General features: G+C 42.6%; 1 protein-coding gene across 1 annotated transcript in view; it reads right to left on the reverse strand.

Annotated features, from left to right (window-relative positions):
• Positions 1-22,227, reverse strand: part of PREX2 (phosphatidylinositol-3,4,5-trisphosphate dependent Rac exchange factor 2) — a 190,951-nt gene extending 168,724 nt beyond the window's left edge. The window contains exon 1 of the mRNA XM_074146851.1: positions 22,087-22,227. Coding sequence (XP_074002952.1) covers positions 22,087-22,227 — 141 coding nt within the window. The remainder of the gene's footprint in view (positions 1-22,086) is intronic.
• Between the last annotated feature and the right edge of the window lie 1,419 nt (positions 22,228-23,646).

The raw sequence follows: 23,646 nt of genomic DNA on the forward strand, positions 1-23,646 counted from the left end.
ATTGCTGTGTTTTCCCTGCAGTACCTTCAAATTAACCAGCCCTCTCCTTTATCTGTTTCCAAGAGGGTTATCTCAGCCAGGTTCCCAGAGGCTGCTGCTCTTTCCCCCCCCCAGCAGTATCAATGGCTACTCCCTCGTGCCAGTGATCCTATTCGACGGGATGGCAGATCACCTTTTCACATCAAGTTTTCTTGCACTATGGGCAAGCCAATTACCTTAGACAGAAGTAGCCAGAGGTTCGGTATTTCAGCCACATCCCTAGGAGACAGCTAAACTTACCCTTTCAAGCTCAGGAAACCTGTAGAAAGCTTCCAGCATTCATAGGCACACATCCCAAACTTAACTTTAGCCATAATTATTAAAGTGCTTGAGCTAAGGAAATAAAGTTCCAGGCACTCAAGTCCCTTCTGCAATTTGTTACTGGCAGGGCTAGCAGTTGCCATAGCACTCATCAGCCTCCATCTCTGGTCCTCCCCGTATCCCATCCAGCCAGGGCTCCAGATGCCAGTCCTCAGAATGCCGCAAGGAGCGGCACCGCTGACAGGAACAGCATGGCCTGAATTCCAGTTGTTCCCAATAATGAAAGTCTGAATGTACCGTAAATAACATGCAAATCTGAGAATAACCGCGGCATTTTGAGAACGCTTACCCATTATGCGTTATCCAGCACCATTATCAGAATACACCATCTACAATACACATTAACAGTCTTTTTGGCTAATGTGAATTTGGACTTTCAAAGTAAATATTTATTTAAACTAAGACAAAGCACTTCCATTACAACACGAGAGTTCCAGGATAATGTTAACTTCTCAGTGCTTTTTTGAGCTACAATTACATACAGTAGCTCCTCTAAAAGCCTTTAGAAACACAGACACTAAGTACGCTTCTGGAAACTTAAATATTTTATTCATGGCCACTTAATGAATTCATTCTTGCGGTTACCAAAGAGAAGTGATAAAATCTGTCTTCTTTTATGCACACTATGGACAGGCAGAAAAGACTGAAAGTAAAAAAAATGGAATACGAACAAAGGAATTCCTTACAGCATAAGAACAGTTTTCAAGGGAAATCTAAAGCTAAAAAACTATAGACAAATCTGATGGAAGTCTTGACTGCTGAAGTAACACCGATAAAGAAAAAAGGATCATGCAAGGGAAAAAAAAAATAAAAAAAATAAAAATCTATCAGTCAGCATTTAGGAAAGGTATTTAATTTCATATGGTAACTGAGTGAAAAAAAGAGACAGCCTCCCAACCAAGGTGCTCTGAATTAGTCCTTGAGGTAACTTCTCTTCCCCCGTTAATTACCAAGATAAAAAACGCCTAAAATTGTCACATCTAGTAGATGTCTCAGGTGAGGACAGGCCCCCATTCATATCTGCATAAACACACATTGCACAACCCTAGCTCTTTTATTATTCTGACATAGCATTGCTATGTCTGCCTCGATCATTTTAGAACCCAGAAATAAAACCGGTATTAGACCAATTGGGATCAGCAGCCCACTCCCTACCCCACCCCAGGATCTAAGGTAAGTTTGTTTTCCTGCAATTTCCAACTACCAGGACATTCGTGAGTATGAGTATACAAATTTAGAAGTTTATCGTGCAAAAAGCTTGTTTAGAGAAAATCAGGGGCAATCTAAACATATTTTCATTCTTGCATTATCAAAGTACTTTGTCACCGAAACCATTCCTTCTCATTAAGGGAAAAACCAGACAAAGACTCTTTTAATTAAAAAAAAATCAGAGCCTCTGTGGAGGAAGAGCAGCAGTATCTAATTCCCCAAGGCCAGGTGGCAAAGTCCTGAATAGTAGTCGCTAAAAGAGCATTTAAAAACAAACAAAAAAAAGAGATAAAATTATCAAGCGCAAGGACACACAAGAGGTTGAGAAGAAGTGCCTTGCCCGAGTCCTGTCCCCATGTGAGCAGCTGGGAGTAGCACCAGCAACTGGTAGATGAAACGCTTTCACTCCGCACCAGAAGCACTGGAGATCTGAAGAGAACCTGAAATTCAACCAGCAGACTGGCTCCTCAGGTCTTCATCTTAGCCTGGGCATAGCATCGGGCTACATCATGATATAGAATCATAGAATGGTTTGGGTTGGAAGGGACCTTAAAGATCATCCAGTTCCAACCCCCTGCCATGGGCAGGGACACCTCCCACCAGACCAGGTTGCTCAAAGCCCCATCCAGCCTGGCCTTGAACCCCTCCAGTGATAGGGCAGCCACAGCTTCTCTGGGCAACCTGTTCCAGGGTCTCACCACCCTCACACTAAAGAATTTCTTCCTAAAATCTAATCTAAATCTCCCCTCTTTCAGTTTAAAACCCCTCATCCTATCACTCCGCTCCCCGATTTACCCCATTTACCGCTTCCCGATAAACAGTTCCTCCCCATTTATGGTAACTACCCATTTTTACCAGGATATTAATCATCCCCTAGAAATAGCAGATTCACACGGACAGCTGACTTTTCCTCCCCAGCACAGCCCGTGCGCATCCAGCCAGAGGTGAAGGAACCAGCAGCGAGAGGCTGATCCTGCTGGGAACGCGCCCATTTACAGGAAGTTAGTTACAGATTTCACAAGGATTTTGAAATCGCTTTACACCATTTATCAGGCAATATTCTTCCAGGCCTGGCTAATACTTTGAAGCACTATCTTGAGCTCTCAAGCTCAAACAGATTAGTTACCACTGGTCTATAGTGCTTTTTGAACAATTATATTGGACGCTTTTAATCAAAAAAGAGAAAACCTATAATATAACACACTTCTCCCACAGATATAAAATACGTAACCTGAATACAAATATCAATGAGATGTTATTAAACTCCAAAGAGTAAGCTTTTTTAAGAAAAAAAACAAACCAAAAAACAAAAACAAACCAAAAAAACCTACCACACACACAAAAAAACCCCCACAAAAACACAAAGAAAAGACAGAAAAGCTTCCAGAGAATATATATATAAAATACAACGGACATAAAATAAATGGAGAAAATGAAAGGTTTAAAGATCTGTTTTAGCAACATGTTTCTATGATAAACTGTGATAAACAACTATACTGGTATGTGCGGTCTGGTCATGACTCCTCATGGCTTTACAATCCACATAATATTTTGGGATGCGTGTAAATTAGAGAGACATACTAGGGATGGTGGGCTGGATCTATCTGTATATGACAGTCTACTGAAGGAGAAACTGATTTACGAAGTCCTATGAAAAGGCTTTACATAGAAGGTTGAGATTTGATAGCAGCTGTGGTAGCCACTTTACCTAACTGTGTAAATTCAGGAAGACAGTAGTCCCCTAAAATCTTGGGGTTTATTGTATTAGTAGAGACTTCTTAGAGGCCAAAAACATTATTCCAAGATCCTCTCTGCACCAGTTATGCTTCATTTTCTCTCCAAACCTTAGAAGCGAACCAAGTTTAAAATTCGGTTGCAGGTGGCAAGCCAGCAGTTCATTTACATTTTTCATTAACCAGGAAAAAAAAAAAAAAAAAAAAAATCAAATCTTTAACCGTTCTAGACTACGTACCACAACAGGAATATTCAATATGCAAATACTGGCTTCCCATCCACTGCGGATGGGAAGTAAAGCCATAGGTGCAGCGTTCAGTGGCAGTAGGGCAGCTATCTCTTAAGTCCAGTTATCTACCAAGAATGTCATCTCATGCAAGACAAAAATAAGTAACTAAAATACGAGTAAATGGGAGCAATACAGGGTCAATAACCAGAATTGCTGTGATAAACCAATAAATTCCTTCTGGAATTCCGTGGGATAACTATAGTGAATGCTTTTTCCATCACCACTAGCCAGCGTATGAGAAACGTTTACTCCGTGAAATTAAAAAATTTAGAACTAAATGGGAAAGTCGGAGTCTGATGCGCTGCGTTAGCCCAGAGCTGTCTGGTGGCTGCAAAACAACAGGAAATGGAATGGAATAGCCATTACAGCCTTTATTGCCATGGCACATCAAGACAGACAACAGCACACAAAGAACAAACACAAGTTGAGACACAAAATAACATTTTGCCAAAATCCTGTTTTACATTTAACAGCTCTTGCAGTCAAAACCCAAATTATGCTTGGCAAGCAAGTATGGGGAATTTTTCAGAACAAAGATGCATAACATAAATGCATAATAGCAGTGATGGTGGTCATATTTCAATATTTTTTAATATTATAATACCATTTGGTCCAAATCTAGCTCTTACTTTTTTATTATTAGTAAAAGCTACAAGTGCAAAAATTCATTATTACTTTCTGTGCTGGAAGGTTTATAATAGGGATGAAAACTACTTAATTCAGTATATTTCCAGCCCACATTACTCACAATATGCCCAAATTAACTTCATTTTTCATGATACAGCAATTGCCAGTAGAAAGCAAGACTTGCTCACATATCCCATACAGTAACCTACAAAAAAATCAGTTTAAATGTCAGGAGAACTGAGTATTTTATGCAACGCTGCCATTGATAACTGTTGTAAAGTGGCATTTGTACACAAAATAGGTCTGACAGAGAAATAGGAGAACCTTCAGAAGATAAAAGGCAATTCCTTTTTACCATTTCACCTGAAAATTTCCACTCACACCCAAGGAAATGTCTGAAATTATCCCATTATCAAAAACATTTCTCAGCGAAGAAGTGCCCTGCAAAAAATGTTGGAAAAACTGTATTTTACTGGATGACACATGTTGAAAACTGCATTACAAAATCTAAGCTAAGAACTTAACAGACCGAGTAATAACTACTCAACGTATTGATTTAAAATTTGATAGCGTACAGATGATTAACTACTATAACTATAAAATAGAACTCTAATTCTAAAAAAAATTAACTTGGCAAAAGTTTCTTCACTTGGTCTATTGAATGAAATGATGAATTAAATGTACCAGAACTACAGCCCGTGTTAAACTTTTATTTTCATGTATTCCAACTAGAATAACCTTTAATCATGGCTGAAAGTCATCTCCACCATCTCACGGGACTGTTCGATACCATATGTATATGAAATTTAAAGACAAGCAATCTTACGAACTCATCAGGCTGAATCTTAAAGGTATTTGTAGTAGGGTTTTTTGGGGGAGGATCAGATCCTTTCTCTTTCCCTACCTATGGAAAACCTCAGCTTACATTGTAGCAGTGTCAGTGTAATTTATCCTCAGCTTCACATGAAAATTTCATCACTTTATTTGCCGAGACACTGATTTACCAGCTTTCCCCCATTTTGTCCTGGCACGGTAGACTGAAAACACAAAAACAAAGCACGATTCTTTTTTGCAGCTCAAATCCTTATGATTCTAGAAAGTTTCCGAGTCGACTGTGTTCATATTCTCCTCTGCTCCCCTTTTGAGGATGTCACAGTCAGGCCCACGTGTAGGTACACAAAATGAGGATTATTTAATATAATTTTATTTCATCACCTATCCAAAACCATTCTAACCACAGCACATTAGAGTGTCTGTAAAGAGGGAACTTTACGCTTTCCCTACTTTAATTTACTACTTCTAAATGCAAATAGTGAAATGTAATCAAGACAGGTAGAACGGGCAGTAAATTGCCTGAAACACATTTCGGAGTGAACCGCTGCCTTTCAATGGAGATCACAGCAACCTCATGCACTAATGAAAACCAGTTCTTTGTGCGCTCAAACTGAAGAAAGCTTTACCTTCCTTGGGGCCAAAGACCTCTTCGATATCTGCGGAAAACAGGAAACTTTCCTTCCCATTGTTTCTGTCCAGTCTGACTATTGTAACAGTTCAGGGTAACTAAACATGGGAAAAAGTCGCTTTATTTCCTGCGAGGACAACCCCGTAGCATATGGGAAGAAATTAACACCCTCATACAGAAAAGAACTGCCAACTTCCAGGCATTATTCTTAATAAACAGGATCTCACGCAGTGTCAAAGAGATAAATGAGTGAGGAGTAAACTTAAAGTAAATGAAAATAAAATTTATTGCTATCAGGTCTTCGCTCTCCTGCCCCTGCCCACATAAAGAATGCTTCCAGGTATATTGCAACTTATTTAAATGTGGCAACCACATCCAATTAATTTTTAAATTTTCATTAATTCATTCCAGTATTATTATTAATGGTAGTTATGTGCTGTTCTGTGTAACTGAACTGCAGAATCAACGTCTTAGTGGAAAACGAATCTTTCTACTGAGAGAAAAGAGCAAATACAATTCTTCTATTTAAGAGGTCTCATCTGTAATTCTAACCCGCTGAAAAGATCTCAGCTCTGCCAAAAATATTTCCACCATTACGAGGCAATCTACCACTTGTCCCTTTCAAAATGTTAAATCAGTCACGTCATCTTGAAAACCTGGAGGTCTCTCTTCCTGGCAAGTTTGAGATCAGCTAAATACAGCTTATGTTCTGCTCTCTTTAGTTACAAAATTCTCAATTGTCTCTTGGTAATTACTGAAACTTCATATTTTATCATAAAATAAATGAAAATAAGCAGACAATAACCAAATGGAAAGGTAATGGTATTTTCACACCTCAAGCTGACTACTTGAAGATATCTAAGAAACTGCATTTCTACCTTATTGCTGGATACACTCACGCCAACCAACCAAGAACACAGTTTACTTCTGGGACCACGAGCAGCCCCTAACTTAACACTGCAAAAGCCAGGGAGGCTTGTCCTACCAACACAAATCCTGCAATGAGGAAATCTCATCACGTACTTGACATGTTTCAAATGGGGGGTTTGTGTGCTTTTTCACTTTTTAGAAGAACCAGTAACCATTTCCTCTTCCTTTTCCACCCTGTTCACACTTTTTTTTTTCCCCCCTCAATTTCCAGAGCCCAGTTCCTCCTGTAATCTCACGCCTCTCATTCTTCATCTTCGTTAGTGTTGTTGACTACTTTTGTCCTTCACTGAGCCCTCTTTCCACTGTTACACATCACGGAATAGTGAGAAGGACAGCACACAGCAGCAACAACCCCTACTTCAAGCATCTTCCCCAACCTCTAAAAGTATCTCTTTTAATATTTAAAGGTAAATGAAGGAAGTGGGACCTAAGTAAGGTGCTAACTACACTTTGCAAAAGAAGAATAAGCAGAATTCTTTAACATTTTCAATACAAGAAAAATTTTAAGTCAGTACCTCAAACATCTATTACACACATTTGGGGTGTATTACACACATTTTAATTTTTTACTCCCTGAAAACTGTTGTGTAAAAGATTAAGAACAAAACCAGGGTGAAGATCAATGATACCAACACCAGAAGAATTCACCCCAAAGGAGTATGAAAGATGATCAGAAGTATGAAAGGGCTTTCATAACAGGAATAATTAGACTTGGACTTCTAACAAGAAAAATAGTGACGCAAGTACTTAGTGAATTTTTCAGGCAGGACATTTAAAACAAGCAAAAGGAATTATTTTGTGGGAAACACTTTCAGAAGTTACTAGTGCCAAAAAAATATAAACTGTATAAAAATAAATTAGGCAAACTCGGAGATTACTTAGTTTGCAGCCAGGCCCTACATCCACCACCTCCAGTACAGAGAGCCCCCAAACCACTGGTGCCTCAAATTGGGAAGGATACACCCTCCTTAAGTAATACTATTAACCAGCATTATAAACAAAATATTACTGTGATAGACCAATTATTAAATCTATCACAGCAATTCACAAGTTCCTTCAAACACCTCTCAGTTTAGGTCTTTACCTTATACTGCAAGTCCATTTTTAAGCGGTATTTTATAAGCCTTCAGGAACAAAAAAATCAGCAGGCACTGGAAGGAAGGAAGCAGCTATCATTATGAATTTAGGGTGGCCATTTTTACAAAGGCATTCTATGAATCGGGACGTATTTACTGTCTTCCTGCTTTACATGCTTCTGCAAAATAACTCTCTCCCACAGAAAACAAAAGGATAGATAAGAACTAATCGGCCATGAACATTTTACAAGTGACGAAGCACAAACTCTACACGTATGTGCTGCTCCTTCCCTCTACCTTGTAAGGCTTTCTTTTTAATGAAACCACTGCTTACACACTGCAGAGCTTCAGCTGCTTCCACATCTGTTTAAGTCTCAAATGCCTCTGTGACTCTTTAAGCAAAGTCCCTTTACCACGCTCACACCACAGAATCCGAGGATGTTGTCTCAAAGCATCCTGTCGTATGCTCTTTCTTCCAGGCATCTGGATACACCATATGCTTAAATTCCTTGGGTAAGGTAACTTAGCACATACTAAGCAATAAAATGAAGTGATTTTCCAGCCTTGTTACACAGATTCACAGCATCCCAGAGATCAATCACTTTGCCATGCAGTACATCATCTCAACTTTATAGCTTTGTGCTTTTAGTGTCCAGGTTTTTTTCAAAATGTCACAGTAGGGATTAAGAAGTAAAAACACGGCCAATTAAGTTTACAAAAGAACCTGAGAACATCCTGAAAGTATATTAAAAGGGAAATCTTGCTTACCATTCTTCCCTTTTGTATCTAGTACTTTCTACCTTATTTCAATAACATAAAATTGGAATTTGATGAGTGTTATGGTATATTTTGTTAAAGAAAATACAAACTATTGAATTATTTCAGGGGTTGCTCCACTTTTGTGCTCTTACCTAGTAATCAGTATTTAACCTAATTCCCAATCTGGAATTTTTAGCTGAGCAGTAACATAAAACCAGCTTTGGTTTAGATACCCATTCATCATGATTTGATCTGTCATGCTTTTGGGGGTGAGGGGCAGTGAGAACCCAAATATAGATGGCTCAGGGTTTGCCACCGCATGGGTCTCAAAGCGTCTCATCTACTTCACCAGTTTCTGCCTATTACAAGGTAGTCTTTCCAGCACAGATACTTGGCTCACTCGTCCTTCACTGCTTGCCAGCAAACTCTTCCTAAACAAGCCCCAAGATACAGGTCTCTGAAGGCTTTCTGTAAGCATAACCTCATGAAGATGGTAAAGCAGAGACATTAGGCGAGAAGAAGCGAGAAAACTCTTGTAGTTTGGCCTTTCTTGACTTACAGATCCTGATATATGCCCAGCCATTTCAGTTGAGGACTCAGAGATCACAGCCACACATATATACCCAGTGCCACCTTCAGATTTGTTTCTCAGACTGAAGAAGACTCAGAGTCTCAGACTCAGATTTGTCCCTCCGCCAGCCAGACCTGGCCAGCCATTAAGCTCTGACCAGCTACTACCCAATTATATTTCCTCAACTGCTTTTTGTGATGCAAGTAAAAACATCCTTATTATCTACCAAGAGGCTGAAGTCCCAAGTACAGAGAATTTCCCATGGCCCAGCTCATACCTAACCAGCTATAACAAGGATTAACTGCATAAATCTCATGGATAACTCTTCCTGGCCTAGATATTCTCCATGCTTGCAGCCTGTTTCTCATTTTCTGTTCAGCCTCCCAGATGATCGCTCTTGCCTAATCCACACTATTCGAATTGATTTATCATAGAATCATAGAATGGTTTGAGTTGGAAGGGACCTTAAAGATCATCTGGTTCCAACCCCCCTGCCATGGGCAGGGACACCTCCCACCAGACCAGGTTGCTCAAAGTTCCATCCAGCCTGGCCTTCAACACCTCCAGGGATGGGGCAGCCACAGCTTCTCTGGGCAACCTGTTCCGGTGTCTCACCACTCTCACAATAAAGAATTTCCTCCTAATATCTAATCTAAATCTCTAAATTTATGTCCCTGATGAGCTCTTAAAACCCCTCATCTTTAAATATTACAGAAGACACCATGCACACACCTCAAGCAACTCAGTTCTCCAATACATTACGACAGTCCTGCTGAGATTGACTATAACACGTTACTAACATGGATATCTGGTAGGGTAACAAGTTATTTTCCAAGATTTGTGTAAGAGTGCTCTGTCTCCACTGATGCTCCTCTGTCGCATCGTGTTTGATTTTGGCATAAGGAGGCTGGGATTGTTAACTCAACGTGTAGGAACACATCTATCCGTCTCTCTAGCAATGACTCCATTTAAACAGTTTGAGAAATTAACAGATTTATTTCACAGGGCAAAATATATAAACTTATTTAATATAAATTCACTTATCAATTACAGAATCACAGAATGATATGGGGTTGGAAGGGGCCTCTGGACATCATCTAGTCCAGGCTCCCTGCCAGAGCAGGTCCATCTAGAGCAGGTTGAACAGGATCGTGTCCTGGTCACTTGCTCTAGCTGTTATAACATGCAAAACTGCATTTAGAAAGCAAACCCATGAATACATGTAATGTATTTAAACTTCAGGAGTAACCATCAGCAGATACAGCCAAATTTCATTCTGAAGTGGCCTAGGAAGGTCAAGGAGTGGATTACTTACTCTGCTCCACTCAGCAAGGTACTACCAATTTGTCAGAGAGGCTGAATCACACAAATTACATTAAAATAAAGTAAGCCACCCTCCTACATCTTATTACTGTTCTCTCCACTGCTCTTCAGTTCTAGCTGTTTCTCCTACCCACTCCCCTACAGTAAACTCTTCAGCCTTGCACTTGAAAGCCCATGAGGTGTGCCAGATGGCTTGGCAGCCAGGCTGCTGAAAACAAAAAAAGAAAATCAGGAGGTCTCATGGGACCTAAAGTAAATGTCAACCCCAAATATCTCCGTTCTGTCCCTACAACAGGGTAACTCCAGCTGTGAATGGCCCATGAGAGAATCACAGGAGCAATAAAGCTTGCACGAAATGAAGCTGCCTTTGAAGAATTATCCTTGCGGTTTCTCAGACATTTTAAGTAGACAACCATTCTTCTTATCATCAATTATACATAAAGGGAAAGGACCGCTTTGCTGTCAGAGTGCTGAACTGCGAATCAAGACACCAGATTATATTTCCGGCTCTGCCACAAACTTCCACTGGGACCCAAAAAATCAAGAACCGTCTCTAAGTTTCCCATTTGTAGAACTACTCAGATTTGATTTATTAGTGACAGCAGTGCACTGAGAGGTCTCTGAATAGAAAATACTACAGAAACCCCTACGAAATAAACTACAGGTTATCTATTTCCTGAGCAAATATAATACAGTGCAAAAAATATCTGTGTATCTGAGTTTCCTCTTGGATTTTAAGTATTTGTTTGCTGAACAGTATAGCCTGGTCATTTGCACTGCAATTTCAGAGGACAGATGAAGCAAAGTAGAGGTGCTACCCTGAAAAATTTGCTCTCCTGAAGAGTTGAAACTTCAAGACAGTCTGCCTTTTCCCTCATTATATCAATAAATTGCAAAATTGATGAGTCCTATAGGTTGGAAGGGACCTTCAGAGGTCATTTAGCCCAACTGCTTGAGCAGAGCAGTGTCAACTAGTACAGGTTGTCCAGTTGAGCTTTGAACAAAATATAGACATTCCACAGCCTCCAGGCATCCTGTTCCAGTTTTCGACCATCCTCACAGTAAACAATATTTTTTCCTCTCACATTGCTTTGGAATTTCCCATCTTCAATTTCCTCTCCTTCTTCCACTGTGCACCTCTGTGAGGACGGTGGCTTCATCTTCTCTATAACCACCCACGAGGGAGATGTAGACAATAAAAATTTTACTAAAACTTCTCTTCTTCAGGTCAAAGAAACCTTGTACTCTCAGCCTATTCTTGCAAGTAACAGGCTCCAGGCCCTTCATTGCCTTGCTGGCCGTCCACTGGACTTGCTCTAGTACATAAATTTATTTCTTCAACTAAGGAGCCCAAAGCTATGGCCACAAAGGTCTCACAACTCTAGAGTAGAGAGTCAAGAATCATTTCCCTTGACCTCCTGGTGACACCGTTGTTAAATACCCAGGACGCTGACTGCTTTCTGCACTGCAAAGGCACAATGCTGACTCCGGTTCCAGTCTCCATCCACAAGCACTGCCAAGCCTTCTGTAAAGCTGCTTCCTGGCTCCCAGCCTGTACTGGCGCATGGCATTATTCCATCCCAGGTTTGCTTTCACTGAACCTCATGAGGCTCCTGTCAGAATGGTCAGTACTCCACCCTCTTGAGATCCCTCTGCTGAAATTGCACCTTCCTATCCCACCATTCAGGACATTACCGAAGACACGATACAGTATTGGTTCTTGAGGAACACTGCTCATAACTGGCCACCACTTGTAGTTTGTGCTGTTGACAACTGTGCCTTAAGTCTAACAGATCCATCAGTTTCCCACCCACCTTATTGTCTATTTGTCCAGTCCAAATTGATGAGATCTGGATGTAAGGATACTATGTCAGACAACGCCAAAGACTTTGATTAAATCATAGAATGGTTTGGGTTGGAAAGGACCTTAAAGATCACCTAGTTCCAACCCCCCTGCCATGGGCAGAGACACCTTCCATTACACCAGGTTGCTCAAATCAAGGTAAACGATACCCATAGCTCTCACCAAGTTTCCTGAGCCAGTCATCTCCTTGTAGAAGGCAATCAGGTTGACGAGGCACAATTCACCCTTGGTAAATCCCCAGAGGCTGCTTCCAATCACTTTCTTTTCCATCAGCTGCACAGAAATTGTTTGGAAGATGATTCACTGCATCACCTCCCAAGGACTGAGGTGAGGCTGACAAGCTTGCGCTTCCCCAGATCCTCTTCCTTGACCTTCCTAAAGCTGGATTTGACATTTGTGTTTTCCCAGTCATTAGGGACTACCTCAGCCTTTTCTATTTCTCTTTTCCACAAGACTCCCCGCCCCGCTGAGGTGTAGGCACACCTTTTCTTTAGCCTTCCTTTTGCTACCAGTGGACAGAAGTCCTCTCCGCTGCCCTTCGCATAGATTCATAGATTCATAGATTGGTCCAGGCCGGAAGGGACCTCCAAAGGTCATCTAGTCCGACCTCCCCACAGTCAGCAGGATTAATTTCATCAGCATCCCTAATTTCAATGCCAGCTGAGCTCTGGCTTTGCTATCTCCAGTCTTGCGTGTCTTTATGCTCCTCCTGAGTAGCCTGTCCCTAAGCTCTCGAGTCCACACCAACGCACACAATCTATTTACCAAAGACAGGGACAATCCTGCTCAGTCCAAACCAGAAAATTTAATTAATAGGTATGCAGTTTAGAATTAAACCAAAAATAGTTAAACAAAACTACTGAAAAAGAATATGCATTAGTACATAAGTATGCCAAGTTATTCAAGATCCTTCTATAAAAAGGAAGGGCCTAAATTATTCTAATTATTAATAAAAATTGCTACCTTATTCAAGTCTATACTTGATTCACGGGTAGCCCCATTCCTTTTCAAAGAGGGACATATACTTAACATACAGACACAAGGTTATAGCCTTCTACAGACTGGCAAGTTGCCCCCACCGGTATCTTAGGTCAACTATCCCTAGTTTGAATTTGTTTCTTTTGGCCAAAATACAGTTCCTTTTGGTTTCCAACGTGAAGAACTTCTCGGTTCCTCCTACAGTGTTACCAACTTTGAATTCCTCTGCTTTGACAAAATTGTTCTTCATGCTAACTCCACCAAAAAATTACAAACCAACCTTGGAATGCATAGCTTCAAAGCACTTGGTGTTTTAAAATGGTGACAAAAGTTAGTACTGAAGAGGGTTGAAAAATATGTCTCCATAAATATTTGAAGTCACTGCCAACAGCACACTATTCAACAGTATTAGGCTGCATAGAGTAACTGAAGTCTGGACATATTGATTGACAGTCCCTCCAAACAGTCTCTTCTAAATCAGCAGCGCTCATTACAAACTTGTGAAATATATGTGGCAGGAGAGTTAAGACTGAGCTACGAGGCAGAGCAAAGGAATAACTGGAACACTGAAAATATAATTATATTTATCAATACAGATAAATCAAGAAGTTGTACAACACCCCTACGCGTATCATGCTGAAGACCGTGATATATCTTAGTCTACAGTAAGTCTTATGAACGGAGAAGTTTCTTAAATGCTACAAAACAAAGCTTTCTCCTTTCAGTATTTTAGACTTTTCACTGAACAGCTAAACAAAACACCTTTTTTCCCCTTAAAGAGCAGCTTTTCAAAATATAGTTTAAGTACCTGAGAGCAGTAAGAGGAAATCCATTGAAAAGTACGAAACATCTCTCTAGAGTGTAGTGCAGTAGAATTCCTTACACTTCCAAACAAGATGCATGCTTTAAAATTCATCTCAAAAACCTCTCCTTTTTTGCCATTGTCACACCTAGCATGAACTCTGTGCTCAGCTAGTAGAGATGCAAATAATCTTTCTTGCTGATCCACTCCATAAAGCCAGCATTTCACCTTGGGGGCATGGGTTACAAAGAAATAAGCAGCTTTTAAACAGTTACCCTCACTCTGATAAAGATCACAGGTGGTGTTATTGATATAGCCAAGCAAAGTCAAATAAGAATAGAATACCACGTTCAGAGTTTTTTGTAATGCTTAAGCAAGTTAAAAACAGCAGAAATTGGAAGTGAATGGAAAAGATATTGACTTTCTATGGTAATTGTGTTTGCACTTCCTTTTGACTTTTTATGATGAAGTAGCCATAGAATGTTGTTTTTCTTTTCCTGAAGAGAAAGGAAATCACAGAACCTTATCAAAAAACGCAGCCAGCTAAAACCCTTCCCCTTCCATTCATTTAAATCCCTTTTATAAAGTATAAATGCAATTATGCAAACCATTATGAAGTCACTAATCATTACTGTAACCGAGATATACATATAAAATATTTAGGGAGTTGGGCTCGATGATCCTTATGGGTCCCTTCCAAATTGAGATATTTTATGATTTTATGACATATACACATGCACACACCAACAACACACATACACATTTTTATTGTATCACGCTACAGCCATAGAAGATCATTTTAAAATGGTTCTTTTGTGGAAGGCCCAAAACCTAATTTCATTGTCACTAGTATTCCATAGTCACTCCATTTCAGAAGTTGTAATCCAGGACACAAATCCTCTATTGCTGCTCAGGGTTAGTAACACTGAATTTGACTAAAGTTTACCTGGAGCCTCAATTACTATTAAGTAGTTGGACAACTGATTAAGACTTGTCGACAACCAGAGAAATACCTATTGAGCCAAGAGAAAGGCGAGGCTCAGTGTGGCAGGGAAATACAGATCCTGACACAGCCACTGAGGTGTCTGGGCAACAAACCTTATGAACAAAATCGCTTTATGCCCGTTGAAAACCAAGGATCCGGCTTCCCTTAACAGGGCACACCTTTAAAGAAAATGAACTCTTTTTTTCCCTTTAGCACGAGGAGAAGAGAGGGGAGAAGATAGTGCAGTAGGATGTAATGGAATTAAACTGAGATTTGAGAGTTAACTGGCAGAAATGTATATATATTCACAGAAGGAACTCTGTAAACCATACTACAGTCTATATAATAAACTGGCTTTGTATTTTCCCCCAGCTGCTTCAAGATCTAACTAGTCACCCCAGCTGAGGCCATGGGGTTTTGGAAGGCCTACGCAAGTGCCAACATCTGCTTCTATTCCCATCAACATCAAATTTGTCAGAACATGAAACTGCACCAGAAAAACAATCCCCGTCATAGAAAAATAAACTCTGCTTCCACGGATATCCCCTGAAGTACCAAGCGTAGCAGATGTATTACACTTCCAATTTCTATTCCAAAATAAAATTTATTTCCAAATATATATATACACATTTATATTTTTTTATATATATACACTTATATATACTTTTTTATATATATATTACATATATATATTTACCTACTATTGTATCTAGCCTGTTTCCCTGCAGTGTACTTACAACCTAAAGTTCTTCATGGCCTGGTTTGCCTTTACTGGCCAGTCAGTCAGTGTAAAGCACAACCATAAAACCTAAGCCTTACACCAAGTTACAAGGTGAGAAATTAAGCCAGCCACTTTTTGGCAACTCTTTACTATTAAATACTTTTTAATTTCTCAGCAACTTCTACCCATAGTTTTACTGGTCTCTTTACTACTGCTATGTTGAAGGTTCAGGTGAGTACCCTGATTTAAACAATAAATCTATCCCCTCTACTCTGCGCTCGTGAGACCCCACCTGGAATACTGTGTCCAGCTCTGGAGTCCTCAACACAGGAAGGACATGGACCTGTTGGAACGGGTCCAGCTGAGAGCCACGAATATGATCAGAGGGCTGGAGCACCTCCCCTATGAAGACAGGCTGAGAGAGTTGGGGTTGTTCAGCTTGGAGAAGAGAAGGCTCCAGGGAGACCTTAGAGCCCCTTCCAGTCCCTAAAGGGGCTCCAGGAGAGATGGGGAGGGACTCTTGAACAGGGAGGGGAGCCACAGGACGAGGGGGAAGGGTTTTAAACTCAAAGAGGGGATATTTAGATTAGATATTAGGAAGAAATTCTTTCCTGTGAGGGTGGTGAGACACTGGAACAGGTTGCCCAGAGAAGCTGTGGCTGCCCCATCCCTGGAGGGGTTCAAGGCCAGGCTGGATGGGGCTTTGAGCAACCTGGTCTGGTGGGAGGTGTCCCTGCCCAGGGCAGGGGGGTTGGAACTAGATGGTCTTTAAGGTCCCTTCCAACTCTAACCATTCTATGATTCTATGATTCTATGACTAAATGAAACCTTACACTAAAACATTAAGCAAATTTAAAAAAAAAAAAAACAAACTAACACGCCTTAATTTTTTAAAACATTCATTAAAAAGTCAAATATATGCCTCAGCATAAAATCATGGACCAATGAGAATCTTGGAAAAGTTTATGTAGTTTTACTCGAGTGTCCTGGTTTGGCTGGGTTGGCCAATGACAAGACAACGGATGCTCTCTGTCACTTCTCGCTCCAAGGAGAGGAAGAAGAGAGAGAAAGATATTTATGAATTTAGGAAAAAACTAAACTACTTTAATGAAATATTAATAATAAAATAAAAAGGAAACAATTAAATAGATACAGTAGATATAAACATATACAAAACTGTATCAAGTTCCCAGGAAGATGTCACCAGCAGACACTGGGAAAATTCCAGACTGGACTCAGTGGAATGGGAACTGGATTCCAGAACTGACTGATGGGGATCAAAGGTAGATGAACTGACGGAGTCCTCCTCAGACATCAGTCATCGACAAAACCAAACCACTGGAGTCCACCTGACCCCGTTGATCCCTCAGCTTTTATACTGAGCACGGCAGACTGGCGGGAACACTCTATTGGTCAGTTTGGGTCACCTGACCTGTCCGCTCCTCCCCATAGGTGCAACCCCTCCATGGGGCAACCAACCAGCTCAGCTGACCCTGGTTGCCACGGCAACAAGGATAAGCAACAGCCTCCCTCACTGAACAAAGTTGGCTCCGCTCCACCCCAAAACCAGGACGTGGAGTTAGCTAATTGTGCTTATAGAGCAAAATAGCAAATTTTCATTACGTTTACACAGAGAACAGTAAATATACGCACCGTCATTTGCTGTAAAGAATGAAATAGAAAAAGTACATATTGATAAAGCCACAATTCTTTTTAAATAAAAGTCTTTACCCTGAACACTCACGGTAATATCAATTATTGAGTTACACAGTTGGACGACACATAACTATTTTAGACAGAGTAAATATTCACCAATTGGTGCTTTCTCTTTCCTCCACAAAGTGCATTTTGGTTAAGGAAAAAAAAAAAGATTATCTTCTGTTCTTGAAGTACAGCTTCTCTTTCATTGGAAAACAAAATTTCACCATAGGAAGACGGTGTGATCACCAGAAAAATCCAAATTAGACAGCAAAGTATCAATAGTTTGTAACAGAAACCTCATATAAAAAAGAAACCAACTCATAAAAAACTCCATCTGTAGATACAGCTTTCAAAGAACAAGAACTCTGGTATCGCAACGACACTCCCAAAGTTACATTGAAATGTCTGAAGGAAAATCGTAAACCTTTCTTCATAATTTCCTGTGCACTCCTCCTCCCTCCAACACGGCTGGGACTACAGGGGGACTTCAGTTTATCCACCTCCCGTATGTTTACATACCTCACTCAAACGGGCCCAAAACTGTTATTGCTCAGTATCACTGATGTCTCGACGCACTGCGCAATAACGGTTTATTACTGGAAGATTCAGGAGATCCGAAAAAAATAACATTACTACAACCAGACCTTTCCACTCAGATTTGATCTGTGATGAGTGCAGATTAAAAACAATATACTGTATTTCCGCAGCGTAAAGGCAAAACGAAGAGGTGAATGAACTCACATGGGAATGACTACTCGGCTATATACATCTAATAAAGTAATGAATATATTAAACCTTCTGTTTGGGACTTAGGAACCTTGTAGGCATCTGACAGCATCCACAAACCAAGCTGCTTCTCACTGCACTGATGGTAACTGGAGGATGAAGAATCACAGAGGAGTAGGGGAACAAAGATACTTCAAATCATCAACCAGAAATTTGTCTTCAGCGATTCTTTTAATTCCAACATAATCTGAAGAACCTGAATAAATCTAACATATAATAGACATGTTTCCAGTGTAGGGAAACCAGCGAAGCATTTCCCACGTTGACACACACCAGCAAAAATCACTTCCCCCTTATAATTTCTTCATTCTCCAGCCAGCCACAACCCGGACCAGCCAAAGCCCAATCTCCCCCAACACAACCGCATCAGCAATGGGGGTCTCCTCCTCCCAACGCTCAGATAAATCAGGCTTATGCTTTGCTTCCACTCCTGTCTATATCACATGCTGCCCACTGTGACGGTGTCATTTTGCCTCAGCCGAAGGGGTCGCGCACGTCACCAACTCACTTCACAAGGTCTCATGAAGCACTCGGGGAAACGAGTTGGGTGTGGTATGATGGACATCACGCTTCCACACGGATCCCTCTTACATACCGCCCCTTTCCTACAAAAGGACAACCAATTGAAGGAAACCAAATTTCTCCGATCCTTAATTTAACTGCCTCCTCAACAGGGCATGTACAGAAAATGGCAACTGCAGCCCAAACGGGTGAAAAATTAGCTCTCTTGCCCACCACTGCTACACAAGTGCTTATTTCCTTTTCCATACACAGCACAAAAGATTTCACTCTGTAACCCCGCAGAATAAGCTCTAACCCTGAAACCACAAGGTTTTTGGTTGTTTTTTTTTTTCATTTATCTAAGTGAATACTCTGTTCTTCTTAACTGCAGTGAAAAGCGCGGGTACTCCCTGCAAACTGTGAGGAAGACTATAAATGGCTTCAGCTTCTCGATCACAAAGGAAACACACATTTCTACCACAGTGAGCTCCACTGATGGTGTTGAGGTGACCTGGAAGCCTAACTCTTACCTTTCATTGGAACTTCAACCCCTCGGGCCACCTCTACTTTAACAAGACATCCTGAAAAATAGGATGGGGTTCAGACACAGAAATAGTCAGTGCTGGGATCCCACACTGTTGGCAGGAGGAGTCATCCCAGGAGTCTATTCCCAGGAACTGCACATTCTTTAGGGCGAGCTCCTACAGAAAAGCTTCCCGTTTACTTCCATCCAAAAGGAATCCAGCCTGTGTGCCTCAAGACCACCTCACGATGTGAAACATCGATGGATGACAAGCTCAACACGAGCCAACAATCTGCACTGGCAGCCCAGAAACCCAACCGCATCCTGGGCTGCATCAAAAGCAGCGTGGCCAGCAGGGTGAGGGGGGGATTCTGCCCCTCTGCTCCACTCTGGTGAGACCCCACCTGGAGTACTGCGTCCAGCTCTGGAGTCCTCAGTACAAAAAGGACACAGACTTGTTGGAACGTGTCTAGAGGAGGACCACAAAGACAATCAGAGGGCTGGAGCACCTCCCCTATGAAGACAGGCTGAGAGAGTTGGGGTTGTTCAGCCTGGAGAAGAGAAGGCTCCAGGGAGACCTTACAGCAGCCTTCCTAAAGGGGCTACAGGAGAAATAAGGTGGGACTCTTGATCAGGGAGGGTAGCCACAGGACAAGGGGGAATGGTTTTAAACTAAAAGAGGGGAGATTTAGATGAGATCTCAGGAAGAAATTCTTTTCTGTGAGGGTGGTGAGACACTGGAACAGGTTGCCCAGAGAAGCTGTGGCTGCCCCATCCCTGGAGGGGTTCAAGGCCAGGCTGGATGGGGCTTTGAGCAACCTGGTCTGGTGGGAGGTGTCCCTGCCCATGGCAGGGGGGTTGGAACTGGATGGTCTTTAAGGTCCCTTCCAACTCTAACCATTCTATCATTCTATGAAACAAAGTAAGCTGGGATAGTGTTTGTATCTCAGAAGACGTGGTCCTAGGATGGATAATGGTTCTAAGAAAAAGAAAGGAAACCATAAGCCTAGGATACCTAAATGAGAGGACTGACCCTCCAGATAAATAAATAACCATAGAAACATAGTGCAATGATGCTTTTGACGGCTTATGTAAAATAAATGCAATAGTGTCCATACTGGTCCTAGTCCAATGGCCCTCCTAAGTCCACCACCACAGCTGCTCTCAACAGCAGTCCTAGCAGGTAGGCCAAAGGAAAGCTCAAAAATTGTTTCTTCAAACCAAGGCTGAGGTACGGCTAAAACGCAGGACATTTCCCTGCGAAGGATTCGTTCACAACCATTAACGAATATGAAAAACTTGACGCAGAACCAGGTATTTAACTCCAGCCCTCCTCCCTTTCTCCACGTGATTTCTTTAGATCATCTCGATCCAAACTGCAAAAAGACTGATTACTGAGTTCAATATTTAGAGGCAACTTGAAATACATTGAGGCTGCTCTTTAGAAGGAGCTGAGCACTTACTGCCTGAACATCAATATCTGTTATGTCTTAAACTGTAGAGTCCAAAATTAAAGATGTTACCAATTCTCTAAATTTGCTGAAATGACCCAAGTCTCTGGCATACACCAAATTTGGGGCTTAAGATAAAATACTGAAGAGCATGCACTTAGGATAGATATTTTTTTACAGTAGGTAAAATCTGACTTAGTAGCTGTGCAACAGTGTTTTACTTCCATTTTTCTCAAACTTATTAAACTTTTTTTGGAAAACAAACAAAAAAAAAAAGACGACACATTGGAGCATTTACCATTTTTCATGGTTCTGTTGAGGATAAACATATGGAGAAAATAAGCTACTCCGTAGATCTTATTTCACTCCAGTGTCTGTGCTTTTATTCGCCCCGTCACAGCCAAGTTCGGGAATTTCCTCTTTCATGATAATAAGCAGAAAGTTCACAGATCTGGAGGCAGCGAAGCAGGAAGTTTGCAGTTTGAAGGATTTCCCCTCTTCGGTGGGACAGGGGAGGAGAGAAAAGTATGAGGGGGCTACCGGGAACTCTTTTGCAAACTTAAGCAGCTGATCTGGTCGTCCAGATCTCAACAGGGTCCAAAAAGCGACCCCACGGAGTCTAGGCGCGAATGAAACACTGCCCACGTCTCTCCTGTGATAATTTGTCACTTTGGCTTTTTGAGGGAGTGAAAACTCCTGCCTTTGTCATTAGGGCGGCACAAATAAAACTCATCAACAGCGACGGGTCGGATGCAGGAGGAAGCTAAACCTCCTGCAACGCGGGCTCTCGCCAGAACACGCCACCTTCCCAGCTGACACCCCCCCCCCCCTCCCGTACCACAAGCCAAGAGGCGAACGCCACATGTGGCTTTAATGCCAAGCAGCTGCCGCACACCAGCGCGCACACACACACACACAGAGTACAGAGTACACACACACAGAGTACACACACACACACACACACACCCGTGTCCCCCCCCTCCCCGCCACCGCTGCGCTTCAGGGGCTATCGCAAGCCACGGAACAGCCATGAACACAAGTCCCCGTCCCGTCCCCAAAACACCCACGAAAGACCCGAACCCAAACACATCACCCCCACCACCCCGCCCCATCCTCATCCTCCACGCCCGGAGAAGCGAGATGCTTCCCCCCCCACCCCACCCCACCCCCGATGAAGTGAGATCGCAAGCAGCACCCGGCTCTCCCGGCGGCGGAAGGCTGGGGTGGGGGGGGACACACACACAAACACACGACCCCTCCCCATCCATTTCAAAACCTCTTATTTCTCCCTCCCAAGCAGAAGCTGGGGCCGGCAAACCCTCTCCCGGCGAGGAGAGGGGACACCCACACCATCACCATCATCACCATCACCATCATCACCACCACCACCACCACCCCGGGCTCCGCTCCGGTCCCCCCCCCCCCCCCGCTCACCGACACCAGGAACTCCAGCGTCCCCACGTAGTCCCGCTCCGTCTTGAGCAGCTCGTTGAGGACGCAGACCCGCAGCCGAAGCTGCTTCTCCAGGTCCTTCCCGCTTTCCCCTTTGCTTTCCCCTTTGCTTTCCTCCGTCATGGTGCAGCGCAGGAGGAGCGGCGTTCCCAGCCCGAGACACCCCCCCCCACACACACACACACACCCCACCGCCCCCCAAAAAAACACAAACGAAAAACCCCGGACAAGGGACAACAAAAGACCCCGCTGAAGTTACATAGCGGGGCCGGGGGCTCCGGCCGGTCCCCGGCTCCTCAGCCCCCCTTCTCCCCCAGCGTCCGGAGGCGAGGAGCCAAGCCCTCCAAGCGCGTCCTCCTTTTTTCCCGTCAGGAAGGCGGTGAGGAGGGAAGGCGGGGGGGGACGGGACGGGACACACAGAGCCCGGAGGAAGCGGGCGGCCACTGGTTCCCAGCTCGCCCTGTGAGCTGGGAGGTTGGAAAAGCTCCGCAGCAGCACAGGCTTGGACATTAATCAAAAGCTTTGTATCCATGTGACTCCAACCCCTTTCCCCCCCCCCCCCCCCCCCGCCCTTTTCGCTAAATCTCAGGAAAAAGGAAAGGAAACAACTCCAGGGAAGATTGCGTGCCAGCAGCTGCCTGTTTCACACACAAGCTGGGAGCTCCAGTTTGAGGCTAATTGGAGCTCTCCGACAACAAGAGGCACAGGAATTATAAAAATGCCCCGGCGAGCTGGCTGCCCGGGGAATTCGTCCGCGGTTGCTTTTGGTTTGGTTTAATCATCAGCAAAATGAGCCATTTCGACTTCCCCTTCCACACCTTCCCACCAAGACCTACGTTGCAACCCACATCGCAACTGCCGTGCCTTACGAATACGTGCTTCGGTATTCTTCCGAGCAAACCTACACAGCTCAGCCCATGCATCTGCTCAAGCAGGTACAAAGAGTATATTCTACAACAGATACAGAAAAGTTCCTCCAAGATAGGGGTTTTTTTTAAGTTGTTTTGGTGGGGTTTTTTTTTTGTTGTTGTTGATTGAAATAAAGGTGCTACAAAATCCCCAACTTACACACTTTTCCTGTCTGCATTGGAAGCTCAGATTTGCATGATGTATTAAAAGAGTAAAAAAAAATAATTCGGTAACCTTTTCAAACAGCAAAAACCATAACGGGAGGTAACGGTTTTAAGCTGAAAGATTTAGATGAGATCTCAGGAAGAAATTCTTTCCTGTGAGGGTGGTGAGACACTGGAACAAGTTGCCCAGAGAAGCTGTGGCTGCCCCATCCCTGGAGGGGTTCAAGGCCAGGCTGGATGGGGCTTTGAGCAACCTGGTCTGGTGGGAAGTGTCCCTGCCCATGGCAGGGGGTTGGAACTGGATGATCTTTAAGGTCCCTTCCAACTCTAACCATTCTATCATTCTATGGTATAGCTACTCAGTACAAGAGGAAGAGATTGCTTGAAAACTGAAATATGTCATGTTAATTTTGAGACCACCGTTGAGAGCTGAAGGTCTCTCTAGCTAGCTCTTCAAGCTGTGACTGGA

Source organism: Numenius arquata, chromosome 4 (assembly GCF_964106895.1).
Source record: "Numenius arquata chromosome 4, bNumArq3.hap1.1, whole genome shotgun sequence".
Lineage (NCBI taxonomy): Eukaryota > Metazoa > Chordata > Aves > Charadriiformes > Scolopacidae > Numenius > Numenius arquata.